The following is a 15,019-nucleotide window of genomic DNA, read 5'->3' on the forward strand; positions in this document are numbered from 1 at the left end:
CAGTGTCAAAACTTCAACTTATTAGCCTATAAAATAAAGGTGGTTAAAATGGATGATGACGAAAGAGACTTCCAGCTGGGTTCCAATGTGGTCCCCAGTGCAGGGTCTGGCCTGCTGGTAGCAAAGGTAGGCAGGCACTTGATCAGCTCTTACATCACTGGCAATGTCCCTGGAGGCCTTGGCAACCACAATGGGAATGGCGTCGCTTCTCAAGTCATAGCCTTCTTTCTTGGCTTCTTCCATCGCCCGGCGATAGAGGCTCTGAGGACAGAAGAGCTTTTAGATTCAGTACTTGCTTTTCCTCTAAAAATGTATTTTTGCCAAAGAAAGACTACTTTTGGATGCAGAACTGCAGTATATTCAGCCTTAAATAAATTTTAAAAAGATATAAGCATCCCTCTTTTTGAGGGCTACATTTTTATAGGCAAAAGTAATCACTATGGGTAAAAAAATGAATATGGCCAAGTCTTTAAAATGAATACTTAAAACTTTCAGGGTTCTCAAACTGAAGAAAAGTCTGCCTTCCCCCTTCTGTTAAAATTGAAGACACATGCACAGACACATAAGAAATCAGAATTCTTCCTGAATAAAACCACATAATTCTTTGTCAGGAACAACTGGGCAAGAAGCTGTTTCTGTAGCAATATTTCTCGACTGCAAAGATACATGATGACAAATTTAGCTGGAGATAACGCATAAAAGAACATACTTTACCGTCTTCGGACAATTCTAAAATAGGTAAATTTAAGAATTGTCTTTTAGTTCTTGTAAATAAACTTCAAGCTATTTTGAGTATATTAAAAATCTAATTTTCATGGTGACTTAAATGCGAAGGGGAAAAATTAAAATTATTAGACAACTGTTGATATTTTGTACCAGACTGGGAATATTTTTTTAATATACAAATATTATATATATATATATATATATATATATATATATATATGACCTCCTTTGGTCATCACAGACAGTCTTCAAGATAGGTATTTTCATCCTGTTTTACAGATGAGCAACCAAAGAAAAACCTCATAGAATAAGTTTTGAAACAAGTAAAAATCTGATAAATAGCAATAATTACTTTTTAATTAAAATTACAATTTGTTTCAATCATTAATAGTTGACTTTGAGAGCTTTTCCCCCCTCCTGATATGGAGAAATTTTAGTATTTATCTATTTTTCTATCTACTTATCTACATTTTGAATACAATTATACATATCTTCAGGGCAGAAAAATGTCCATAAAAGATAAAACTAAACCAATTGGTCCATACAAGAATTAAATCCATAATTCTGATCTTTCTATGACATCAGCAAAAATCAATGTGGTCATCTCAAGGAAATAAAATAAATGGTCTTACCTCACTGTAATTTATTTTATTTTGTCTTGCCAACATAATTTCAGGTGTATCAGGCATGATGTGGATTTGGGTTTTGTCTTTGTCCCAGGCTTCTGTGTATAAGCGCTGTGAGAGATAAAAAAGTTAATGAATTAGCTCACAATGTTTGCTATAAACAGAATTTTCCAATTTAGAGATCCCAATGAAGTTAAAACCAGCATCCGCACTATCTGTGTTGTGTATTGTAGACCACTATTTTTCAGTCTCTTTGATATTACAAAATTATTATTACTAAATATAAATGTAGGCTGAGATATGAATAATAAAGCTGTGTGCATTTTATTACAAAATCATCTCCACTCCAAGTAAATGAAAAGCAAATATTTTCCAAGCATGTATGTACATCCACATGACTGTGGCTATATGAACAAATTCTTCTCAGTCTTTTGTTTGTTGTTTGTTTATTAACTGCAAATGTACCTGGACTAACCATCTCTAGATTTCTTTTTTTTAAATAAATGTTATGGAGACTTGTATTTGACTTGTTTGTTCTATACTTACCTATATGAGTACCCAACAAGAAAAAAACCTTGATACCAAACCATATATAACTTCCAGAGATTTCAAACAATTTGCACACCAAATAGCTGTCTATTCTTAACTCTGGTGATTTCACAAGAGATATCAAAGCAGAAATGCCCACATATAATGTAACTGAATAGAGAACTCAACAACATCACTATACATACGATGGTAATTAAATAAAACAAAAAAATATTAACTTAATTATAAATATTCTCAGGAATATATAGCTCTGTTTTACTTACCCCCAAACTGGAGCTCACCTTGTTCATGGTGATGGCATTGTTCTTTGCCAGCACCTGTTCCAGGGAATCAGTCACACTGGTAAACTTAAATTTGTTGGGAGGCTGGCGGTAGATGTTGTCACTCAGAATCTCTCCAGCTCTCTTGCACTTGACCACATCCAGAGACCCAATGGGGACCCAGCCAATACCTTTCATCCACTGGAGATCTGATTTATAAAAGTTCTGGTGTGATAAACACAAAGCAAGTATTACTAAGGTTGTTAATGATACTTGACTTCAAAAATGGAAGAAAAAGACTGGAAAACTTGGATAGCTGAATTTCATGCCTATGTCTTTAAAAATATTATGTTCTCTCTAAAAGAAAAGTATAGCATAGTGAATGGGGAGGTGAAGAGAAAAAAAATTCTTTCTGAGAACTTTACCTAATCCTAGACCATTATCTATGTATTACTGCAGGTATTTTGAACCCTTTTCATCTCATGGCACACATAAACGAATTACTAAAATTTTGCAGTACATCAAAAATATACTTTTTGTTGATCTGACAAAAAAAAAACTATAATTTTGGTTCATTCATATCAGATGGCTATTGTTGTGTTGGCTATTGTTATTTGTTTATTTTTTTTTACAATCTAAGGGAAAGAGGTCAGTGCCCTGATGAAATAGGCATTACACGTTTTAAAAAATCTTGTGACACACCCACTAAAAATTGCTGTATTACTATCCTGAGCGTGGTCACTGGTGGGTCTCAGTACTCACGTCACTCTGGATTTCATAGGCCTGCCGAGCGTGGATGACGTCATTCTGGTCGGGCAGGCACGTCCACTGGTGCAGGTAGTTCTTATAGTCTATATCACTGACTAACGTCTGGCACTTCTTGGCCAGAACCACCCCCAGCATGTCCACGGGGCTGCTGTACTTGGTCTTCCACTTCTCAAAGTCCTTCTTGTACTCCCTGTCACTCTGGATCTTGGCCACATGCATGCACCACATCATCTTGGGGTCATCTTTGATGTTCCGGGCTCCAATGTGGTGGCCAAGCTGCTTGCGATAACCAACTTTGTATTTGTACTGAAATAAAATCAGTCATTTAAAAAATAAAAATAAATATAAAAGGCTAAAAGTCTTATTAATTTAAAAGTTTATTATTTTAAACCTGGCTGGTGTAGCTCAGTGGATTGAGCACTGGCCTGAGAACCAAAGCGTTGCTGGTTGGATTCCCAGTCAGGGCATATGCCTGGGTTGCAGGCCAGGTCCCTGGTTGTGGATATACAAGAAGTAACCACACAATGATGTTTCTCTCCCCCTCTTTCTCCCTCCCTTCTCCTCTTTCTAAAAATAAATAATTTAAATCTTTGTTTTTTTAGTTTATCATTTTAAAATTGGTAATTCTTGCGGATAAATGGAATCATCTGGATATCAGCTCATCTCCTCATTCTAAACTCCGATTAGACTTCACAGTAGTACTTTATGGGAAGGTATGCCAAACTACACAGTTTTATGGTTTGCAGACATTAAGCCCCTGGAAATAAAGGCAGTAGCACTTTTAAGAAAATAAATCAGATTTATATGCTACCTTTGCTTCATCTCGAGCTAGTGAAATCACTAACCCAGAAGTTTTACATATGATTTTGAGAATGCTACTCCTGAGTTCACAGGGACCATTTCACCCTCCAGGCCACATATTACCCCACCCTAGTCTGGCTGCGCTGACTTTACTGACTGGGTCACTTGGCTCCCTGAAATGGGTAGGCTTGGTTTTTCTATCCTGTGCATCTTGCTCTGTCAGAAATCAAACTTAGCTGAGGTTTGTTCGGATTCCTCAAGTAAGAAAACAAATTATATAACAACAAGAAAGCATAATGTGGAGGCAGTAGTAAGTGCTGACTCTGTATATTTTCTCTCCACTTGAGTTGACAATGTCACATGAATCCTAATGCATATTTAGGACCCACTTTCTTCAGAGACAGCAGAAAGAGAAATCATGCTCACCATTTTATTGTTTTTGGATGCTTGCCTCTGTTTTTCTATTTTTCTTTAAAAATAACTCAAAAGGAAGCACTTACAGTAATTTTTCAAAGAAAGATTGGTGAAAATCCAGAACAGGTTTAGGAAAAGGTATTCCCTAGACCTAACTGTAACAAGGCTTATTTTTTTATTTTTTTTTTATGTTGGACCAATACTACATTGAACCAAGCTATTGTTTTCATTTTTCTGGAATTTTCTTATTTCTGTGTGAGCAATGTGCTCAAAATATGGAGATAATGACTCATAATTATAGATAAGAACAACTGTAGATTCAAATTCAATTTTACACTTAACTTTAAGACACCTCCTCCCTATGGAGTTAAAAATGCAAAAGAGCTTTTTCCAATGAAAAGCATTTCTTTCATTTAAATCAGAATAAATGTGCTTGAACTGGTACACAGATGTACCGTCCTGTTGTAATAATGACCCCCGAACCCATTCAGCTACATACATACATGGAGTGTTGTTACTCACGTCACTGACGATGTCCCTGGAGGCCTTGGCTGCCACAATTGGGATGGCATCACTTCTCAAGTCATAGCCTTTTTTCTTCGCTTCTTCATTTGCAAGTTTATACAAAGTCTATAGAAAGAAAATTAGAGTTAAAGCAAAGGTTTGACAGCAACCACTTAGAGATTATCAAGTGACATACCATATTATTTAAAAAAGACAGGCTCTGAAAATGATTTAAAATTCTATCTGAAAATAAATAAATTATATCTTACCAAAAAACCTATATAGCATTACAAACAAATGAGATATATCAATGGGTATTAACACAGATGTATTAATCTATTATATAGCATAGATTGGTATATTAATCTGTTATTAATATACAATCATATGTAATAGATGATTATATATCATGTAGATTAAATGATATATTATGCATTTAAACATAGATTAACATAACTGTAATATAAATGGATGGATAAAGCATCAATCTATATATATTTCTAAGTAAAAAAGAAATTGGAGGACAAAATTTAATTTATTTGTTTATAATATATGAGGTCTGTCCAGAAAAAGTCCAGCCATTGTTAATAAAATGAGAACAGTTTGCTCATCATCCATGTAACCCGGTAGCCAAGGTGAGTGGACTGGAATGCACATGCGTGAACAATGACGACTTCACTGTACTAGTCAGTGGGGGTGATAGATGCCATTGAGTGAGCATGTGTACTGTGTGGCTGTTGTATTCAAAATGGCTGAGTAAGTAGAGCAATGAATCTGCGTCAAATTTTGCATTAAGCTTGAACATCCTCCATGAAAACTATTCAGATAATTCAGAAGACCACAGCTAAGGGCAACTTGTGTTTGGCAGCTTCATCATGAGAATGTGCCCACTCGTGCATCACATCTCATATACAGTTTTTGGTGAAACATCAAATAACCCAGGTGACTCAACCCTGCTACAGCCTAGACTTGGCGTCCTGCAACTTTTGGCTTTTCCCAAAACTAAAATCCCCTTTGAAAGGGAAGAGATTTCAGACCATCAATGAGATTCAGGAAAATACAACAGGGCAGCTGAATGTGACTGGGGGAACTGCGTGAGGTCCCAAGGTGCCTACTTTGAAGGGCACTTTGGCATCACTGTCCTATGTACAATGTTTCTTGTATCTTGTCTCTTCTTCAAAAAATGTCTCTATTTGTCATATTACATGGCTGGACACCTTCTGGACATACCTTACATATATATATAATATACTTTGACTAATTTCTTTATTACTTAAATTTTGTTGACAACTGTAATATTTTATAATGTTTAAAAAACAAATGAGAAAAAGATTGAAGTACAATTTAAAAATGTAGATAACTTGATCTTAGTAACAACTTTGATTCTAAATTTTAGCTCTATTGTATTAGTAAAATATGCACTTATAAAATTGCATTTACTTAAAGAAAAAAAGCAGTAATCAGTATTGTTAATGGAGAATACTTCTTTCCATCCCTGAGTTTTTCTTTCTACCAAAAGAGCTCAGTTGTTTTCTCTGGCTTTATTCCTTTCACGGTGCCTTTACTCTCTCTGCTGCTGGAGAAGTGTAGTGACTTACTGATCTATCTACCTGGTAGGGATGGGATAATGGGGCAGGCTCAGCCCAGCCCCATGCTGCTTCCTCTAGGAACAAGCTCCTCTGGTTCTCTGGGCTCTAAGTAGGACCTCAAGACTGACAGTGGTGGAGCTGATTGTCTTGCTCCTGTGTGGCCTGTGCCTGGATGAGGGAGAAGCCCAGTTCTGTGGTTCAGTTAGCAGCTCGTCAACCTCTTATACAAATACAAATATGTCCTTGAACTTAACTTTAGGAGTAAAAAAATGTGATATTTTGAGTTTTATTTCTACTCCTCAGTTTTACTTCTCAATTTTACTAAGGATCCAGGTGGGAAAGAGGCACATATTATTAGAACCCCTTTACCAGGTTGCCAGATTTAGCAAACAAAAAGATAGCATGACCAGTTAAACTTGAATTTCAGATAAACAATAAATAATATTTTAGTATAAATATTGAGCCAGTATTTTATCTGGCTATCCTACCTCTTGGAAATGCCAAAAATACTACTCAATCGCACTAAGTCACACTAGCAGTGGCCATAAACTAAAAACATAATGCGATTTTACTTTGCCTGTGTAATCTTATAGCCTATGATATGCAAACCAGATATGAAAGATTGAATGGGGGAGTGCTGATATTGTGGAGCCACATGTACCATGATAGCTAAATGCCTCCGTAAAAGGGTAGAAAAACAAACAATAGTACAACATCAAAATAAGTGTAGCACCACAGAATTTTGCTCCTACCTCACTGTAGTTGAGTTTGTTCTGCCTTGCCAACAGAATCTCCGGAGTGTCAGGCATTATATGAATTTGAGTCTTGTCTTTGTCCCAGGCCTCTGTATATAAACGCTATCAGAAAAGATGTTCATAGAAAACCATTTGAAATAAGAATTACAAAATATCAAATTAAAACATGATTGTTATTGATCTAATTAAGGAAAATAAATGAGATTTGAATAAAGGTGTTCAGTTGGAGATTTGAGTCTTAATGCTAGTTATCAAGGTTAAAACCAGGAATAACAGAAATTATTTAGAGGCTTTTAAGTATATAATTTGGGAGGTAAATGTGACCCTACTGTTTCATGGATAATTATAACTCAACTAGTTATTAAAGTGTTTTAACATCATTTGGCATCCTAGAGAAGACTGGGGAAGCTGGGGGCTCACCTTGTTCATGGTGATGGCGTTGTTTTTTGCCAGCACCTGTTCCAGGGAATCAGTCACACTGGTAAATTTAAATTTGTCTGGAGGCTGGCGGTAGATATTGTCACTCAATATCTCTCCAGCTTTCTTGCATTTGATCGCATCCAGAGACCCAATGGGGACCCAGCCAATGCCTCTCATCCACTGAAGATCAGACTTGTATACATTCTGTGAAGAGGAAAAAGGCATAAACTCTTCAGCAAACCCAAAAGATTTAGGTTAAGGATGCAAATGAAATCAGTAATAAAGTATGCTTCTGGTTGTTGCTGTTTTTCATAGAAAACGAGTATTAGACTGACAAAAAGAGGAACGATATTAAAAAATGACCCCAAAATGTCTCCTAGTCATAACAAAAAGTGATCAAATATTTCAGGTTGTTAGGAGAGAAGTGATTCAAACTAATATCTTTTGTTAGTCAATTTGGTGAATGTTATTTTCATGTCCATGTGCAAAGGGAAAGAATGCCACATACATGTCCAACAACAGATTATCAGTAAATAAATTGTTAGTCCGAGTCAAATGAAATAGTCTGCACCTATTAAAGTCATATTTCTGAGAATATTGGTGACTTCTAGAAATGTCATTAATACAATATTAAATGAAAGAATAGCACATAAATTATGTAGACATATTGTGTGGATAAATTACATAGGCAGGAGTGGATGGATTATGTATTTTTATTGTATTTCAAAATATATGTTTGAGAGAGATATAGTTCTCTCTCTCTTTAAAAAAAAAAAAGAGAGAGAAATTAAAATATAATGATGATGATAATGTTGTAGATCCCCTGATGCCCTGGGACAGAACTTCGATGGCTATAACACTGCCTAAAATTTGGGGCAATAAGGGACAATTTCATTGGTCCTAGGCCCAGTCTCTTCCCCACTAAGTCCTCAGGATGGGAAGTATGGACTCCTTTCCAGAATTATCGTTTCATATCTTTATTTCTCACTTTATTTTCCATTAAAGACTTTTGCAAACAGAAACAGACTCATAGATACAGAGAATAGACTGATGGTTGCCAGATGGTTGACTGGGTGAAAAGGTGAAGAAATTGAGAAGTACAGGTGGGCAGTTACAGAACAGTCATGGGGATGTAAACTACAGCATAGGGAACGTAGTCAATAATACTGCAATTACTATGTATGGTGCCAGATGGGTGCTGGGAATATCAGGAGAAACACTATATAAAGTATATGATTGCCTAACCACTATGCTATCTATACACCTGAAACTAATATAAAACAATATTGAATGTAAACTATCATGGAAAAAATAAATAAAAAATAAAAATATTTATTATAAAACAACTTTTGTGTACCCATTAAATATTCATAACTATTTCGCAACAATGGGATTGGACCTTTGCCCAACTCCTTTGAAGGATTTTACCTATAACAACGAAGTAGAAAAACAGACTGCTATTTTGCAGTCTAGACAAAAAACCTATTTGAATTGCCTTGTGCTGACTAGTTATTGTCCTCTAAATAACAACAGGAAAAATGAAAACAATAACATTTTATACCTCTGGTTGGCTTTTTAATGTTCTAATGCTTCCCGCATTATCAAGCATATGTCACATTGTGAGGGCAGCAATCTTGAAAAAGTACTCAACAAACAGATGAATGCAAGCAGTCCATCAATGCTGTCACACTATGAGTGACATTAACCATTTTTTAACCACCTTTCATGTGCAGGCAAAGCCTTTCTTTTTGGAAAGAATTTCAGAACACAGAGTTCTGCATGTTAAAAGTTACAGACCAGATGTGGGAGTTTTCACAGGCGGACTATACAGTTTCTAGGAAAAGCCAATTAATGTATATTATTATTAATTTGCTTTATTCTCCAAAGTTCCTTGTTTAATAATTCCTTCAAACATTATAAAATATATGCTGCAGGAAATGTGCTTCTCATACTCAATTTTGAGAGGTGCATCTGCTTCTCATGAATCCTAGCTTCTATCATTAACCATACAGAAACGTACTAAGAGGAGCAAGTGTCACTGAAATGATCCAACACCTTCCTGGCACAGTGACTTTTTAAATTTCATAAGAATACCATTTAGTGGTATAGCATATAGCAGGCATTAGTATTCCATTAATTATAGCCTCATTTGTTTCATAAGGAGAGCTAAAAACCAATATCAGAGTAATTTAAAATAAAAATAAAAATGTGTTCTTTTCCCCTTAAAAGAATAAAAGAAAATGTCTCCCTCTGGTGGACTCTGAAATGTAACATTGTTTACTTTTATAAGATCAAGTCCAATTTATAAACTTTACTTCTTTATAAATCCTATTAACACACTCACAATAATGCCATAAAACCACACACTGATTCCAATATCAAATATTCAAATATCATTCAATAATTCTCAGTCTGAGTAGGTCATCAATTATATATAAACAATAATTTTTGTAAAGTTTATTTCTACACAGAGCTCTCTTATATAGGTGGTGTACTCACGTCACTCTGGATTTCATAGGCCTGCCGAGCGTGGATGACGTCATTCTGGTCGGGCAGGCACGTCCACTGGTGCAGGTAGTTCTTATAGTCTGCATCACTGACTAATGTCTGGCACTTCTTGGCCAGAACCACTCCTAGCATATCCACGGGGCTGCTGTACTTGGTCTTCCACTTCTCAAAGTCCTTTTTGTACTCTCTGTCACTCTGGATCTTGGCCACATGCATGCACCACATCATTTTGGGGTCATCCTTAATGTCCCGGGCTCCAATGTGATGGCCAAGCTGCTTGCGGTAACCAACTTTGTATTTGTACTGAGATGAAAATGTACAAGTCAGTTTTTTATTGTAAATCTTAGAGGCTCAAGTCTGTACAAAATCATCTTGCTTACATCTCAGTTGTAAGTTGGTATTTGCTAATAAACACTAACTCAAGCCAGTACCCTGACCTCTATTCTAGAAGTTTATAGAGGTAATTAAATAGATGTGATCAGTGTAATTGTAGTATATTCCCTAATTCACTTATAGTCTGGTCATAAGAAATAATTCTGGAGTCAGAAAGTATACATACTGGGGAGAGGTTACCTGTGGAAGTCAGGGAGAGGACATTTGAACCTTGGAGAAATGAATTTTATGTGCTAAAGGCATGTCAGGAAAGAGATGCATCTGGTGATATGGTGTGTTTAATAAGTAATGACATGACTGGTTGCAAGGGTAGCACTCCAGGTCAAGGGCCACCTGCAGTAGCAACATAGGGAATTTATTAGTTCAGAATGGGTCCATTCATTCATCGGTGATGGCAATTGTTTGGCATCATTTTGAAAACTAATTGGTCTAGTAAAGCTTTTGTAGTGACCCAACCATGTAGAGCATGTCCCTAACAAAGTCATGGTCCCACAAGGGCCAACGATGTTTTTATTACTCTATGCCCCATGGCTTTATCCTGGAATCTCTCCAATTATCTAAAATACATGCTTCCAGTCTTCAAGAAAGCTGAGAAAGTAGAGGTGATACAGCAGGAGGCCAGATGGTTCAGTGGAAAGGAATGAGGTTGTCTGGAGTTAACTTCACCACCCACTAAATTTGATTTTAGACAAGTTGCCTAAGCAATCCATGAAGTGGGGATAGTAACAATATTTACTAGCGTTCACTATCCTAGGGTAATTATGGAAAGTAAGTAAGTAGAACGATACATGCAAAGCTCTGAGCACAGAGTTATCAATACTTTTAGTTATTATTTCATTATTATTGTTGGCATAAATCCATTTGTAGGGGAAGTCCAACATACATAAACTAAAGTGAGTCCAACAGAAAGGGCAGTGTGCAGTGTATTTTCATATTCCTGAATATGGGGCCTTGATTTTTAGAGCAGTGATCTGTTCCTTGAAAATTTCTTGAGGCACCAGGAAAGGATGATGATTTTATTCTGTGAGGTATGAGCTACACAGCCAGGAGCTATTGTGAAGGATCTGAGCTTAGGTTAGTAACCACAGCTGATTCTGATCAACTGCCTTCTTTTAGTAGCCTTATAATAGTGAATTGTAATGCAAGTGTCATATGCATTTTTAAAATATTATATATTAAAATATTACATAATGCCTAGCCCTGATTCTCACTGAGAGAACTTATGTTTTTGAGTTACACTTTCTATAAGCACTATGATCATTTTTATATAAGTATCTCCAAGCCTGCAGCTACACTCTAACAATTTCCACACAAATTAATCTTTCCCTCTTCTTAGTGGACCAGTTGTAACAGAAGATATGTGTCCTAAAGGTTACAAACTCCTTTTATGAAAATCACATTTTTCACTTCCCTTAAAATTAGATTTTTGAAAAATCCCACACAAATACATCAAGATATATATTTAAAGGGCCAGAAAAGTTCTTTTTAAAGATTTAGTTTAGTGAAAATATTACTTCTGATGGATTGCATACTTGGAATAAAATTGACAACTCACATCACTGGCAATGTCCCTGGAGGCCCTGGCTGCCACGATTGGGATGGCATCACTTCTTAAGTCATAGCCTTTCTTCTTTGCTTCTTCATTGGCAAGTTTATACAGACTCTAAATTTGGGCAAAAAAAAAGAAGAAAGAAAAGAAAGAAAGAAAGAAAGAAAGAAAGAAAGAAAGAAAGAAAGAAAGAAAGAAAGAAAGAAAGAAAGAAAGAAAGAAAGAAAGAAAGAAAGAAAGAAAGAAAGAAAGAAAGAAAGAAAGAAAGAAAGAAAGAAAGAAAGAAAGAAAGAAAGAATCAATTAGATGTTGACATTCATATCCAAAAACTGGTGGGAGACTGAAATAATTCACTAAGTTCTACACAGGTAGGTGCTTATAATAATTTTACTTTTGAGAGTTTCAAGCCTTCTGCATTTATAGTTTTCAGTAACAAGTAAGAGCTAATTATGTAAGCACTAAAATTATAGTTTGCATGCCTCCAAAATAAAATGGCTTAAGATGGTGCATCTAAATTCTCTAAATGATATTGTGCATAAGAGTGATATACTGTTGATTTGTGCTGTCACAGAAACACTTTTTTCCTTGTTGGTAGCACAAACCTGGGAGAAATAACTAACACATCATCTGACAGAAATTCAGAGTCATGAAAATCTCCATGGGCTGAAACTAACAGGTCCAGTCTAAGAAGAAGAAATTGCATAGGGATCAATGTTAATCTTTGAATTGGGATTTAAATTGCCAAATATATAAATGTGGGAAAGAGGAAACCTAGCTTAAAGTCTTAGGGTTTCAGTTGACCCCACATTCCATGTGCAGCAGAAGGGACACAGCCGCCGGCAGGCCCTGAGGCACAGTGCAGAAATGCAGGTCAAATGTCCAAAAGAGGAAGTAGGATGTCAACGGTCTTCTACATTGATTATTCTTCACCTGCAGCATTTGTTTGGTTCTGAGAGTCTGGTTCTGGCAGGGGAGTCATGTGAGGAATGCCCAGCAACTTGGGATGTTGGGATTAGAATAGAACCTGGGGTGGGGTGGCAGGTGAGGCATCACAGTTGCCATTGCCTCCCAATGGAGTTGGCACAGATTGGTTCTGCATAGCCTCTGAGGACTATGTGGATCTGCAGAGAGAAATCTTTGAGTCACTATATCAAAAGAATCTTCTAATGGGTTGATTTATGGGATAAGCTCTTTGTCACTGAGAACACTTAAGCAAAAGCAGGATGATGACCTGTTTACTGGGGGGTGGGGACTGCTGTACTAGGAGAGGCTGACCTCTTAGCCTAAACATCTGTACTTTGGCAATGGGGGCACGTGGCCCTATGCTCACAGAAAATTATGAGGAAATGGGCTTGTGAATATATACATTGGCACATCCTTTCTCTCTGTCTCTTTGATCTCTGCCTCTCTCTTTCTCCATGTTATTTGGTAGTGCTTCTGTGATTTTCATCCTTGACTTAGTCATATTCATTAAAATCTTAAATTTTGACCCTACACTATAATTTAGGAAAAATAAATCATGTAGGGAAGTACATATTTAGCACAGCTATATAGCAGAAAAAGGCAATAACTGTATATTTGGTCTATTGCTAATTTTCTAAAGGAAAAAGCCTAATTAATCTTATGGTTACTGCTTAAATTATTAGTTCTTTTTATAAAAGTATATTTTATTGATTATGTTACAGTAGTCCCAATTTTTCCCTTTTGCTCCCCTCTGCCCAGTACCCCCTTTCCCTCAAGCAATTCCACACCCCTCAGTTCATGTCCATGGGTCAGGAATATAAGTTCTTTGGCTTCACCTTTTCCTATATTATTCTTAATTTTCCCCTGTCTATTTTATACCAACCAATTATGCTTCTTAATCCCTGCACCATTTCCCCATTTCTCTCCTTTCCCTCTCCCAGCTGATAACCCTCCAAATGATTCCCATAGCTATGATTCTGTTCCTATTCTGGTGTGCATAGTTAGATTAGGTTTTTATTTTTATTTTTATTTTATTTTATTTTATTTTTGTTTTTATTTTTTAGATTCATTTGTTGATAGGTGTGAGTTTGTTGTCATTTTAATGTTCATAGTTTTGATCTTCTTTTTCTTAAGTAAATCCCTTTGACATTTCATATAATAATGGCTTGGTGATGACGAACTCCTTTAGCTTTACCTTGTCTGGGAAGCACTTTATCTGCCATTTCATTCTAAATGATAGCTTTGTTAAATAGAGTAGTCTTGGTTGTAAGGTCTTGCTTTTCATCACCTTGAATACTTCTTGCCAGCCCCTTCTTATGTGCAAAGTTTCTTTTGAGAAATGAGCTGATAGTCTTATAGCACCCCTTTGTAGGTAACTCTCTGCTTTTCTCTTGCTGCTTTTAAAGATTCTCTCTTTATCTTTCACCTTTGGCATTTTAATTATTATGTGTCTTGGTGTGGTCCTTTTTGGGTCTAGCTTGCTTGGGACTCCCTGTGCTTCCTGGACTTGTATGTCTATTTCCTTCACCAAATTTGGGGAGTTTCCTTCATTTTTTCTCACATAAGCTTTGGATTTCTTGCTCTTCCTCTTCTTCTGGCACCCTTATGGTTTGGATGTTGGCACATTTAAAGTTGTCCCAGAGGTTTCTAAGCATCTCCTCATTTTTTTCAATTTTTGTTTCTTCATTCTGTACTGGTTGACTGTTTTTTTCTTCCTTATGTTTCAAATAATTTACTTGAACTCTGGTTTCCTTCCCTTCACCATTGGTTTTGTGTGAATTTTCCTTCGTTTCATTTAGCATAGCCTTCACGTCTTCCCTTATGCATTAGCCGTACTTAAGCATATCTGTCAAACCTGTGAGCATCTTTATCACCAGTGTTAGGAACTCTGTGTCTGTTAGGTTGGCTGTCTCCTTGTCTGTTAGGTTGGCTATCTCCTCATCACTTAGCTCTCCCACTGGAACCTTGATCCATTCCGCCTTTTGGGCTATATTTCTCTGTCTCCTCATCTTGACAGGCACCTGTGTTTGTTTGCCTCTATGTCTTAGGTGGGGCTGTTGAACCTGTTATGCTGTAAGGGGTGAGGCCTTAGGTATATGTCAGTACAGCGCGACCTATTTCACCACGTTGTGGTGCTGTATGTGGGGGAGGGGTCTGAGAGGGAACAATGCTGCTTGCCCAGCACTTGCCCCTT

General features: G+C 36.5%; 1 protein-coding gene across 1 annotated transcript in view; it reads right to left on the minus strand.

The window, feature by feature from the left end:
• The window catches only part of NEB (nebulin), a 204,610-nt gene that overhangs the window by 103,966 nt on the left and 85,625 nt on the right, over positions 1 to 15,019 (minus strand). The window contains exons 56-64 of the mRNA XM_090279733.1: positions 11,869 to 11,976; positions 9,912 to 10,223; positions 7,413 to 7,616; positions 6,990 to 7,094; positions 4,667 to 4,774; positions 2,924 to 3,235; positions 2,183 to 2,386; positions 1,359 to 1,463; positions 154 to 261 (exon numbers count right to left, since the gene is read on the minus strand). Of these exons, the coding sequence (XP_090135859.1) occupies positions 154 to 261; positions 1,359 to 1,463; positions 2,183 to 2,386; positions 2,924 to 3,235; positions 4,667 to 4,774; positions 6,990 to 7,094; positions 7,413 to 7,616; positions 9,912 to 10,223; positions 11,869 to 11,976 (1,566 nt within the window). The remainder of the gene's footprint in view (positions 1 to 153; positions 262 to 1,358; positions 1,464 to 2,182; positions 2,387 to 2,923; positions 3,236 to 4,666; positions 4,775 to 6,989; positions 7,095 to 7,412; positions 7,617 to 9,911; positions 10,224 to 11,868; positions 11,977 to 15,019) is intronic.

The sequence above is a fragment of the Furipterus horrens genome, unplaced genomic scaffold (genome assembly GCF_987537825.1).
Source record: "Furipterus horrens unplaced genomic scaffold, mFurHor1.1.pri manual_scaffold_1, whole genome shotgun sequence".
In the NCBI taxonomy this organism is placed as follows: domain Eukaryota; kingdom Metazoa; phylum Chordata; class Mammalia; order Chiroptera; family Furipteridae; genus Furipterus; species Furipterus horrens.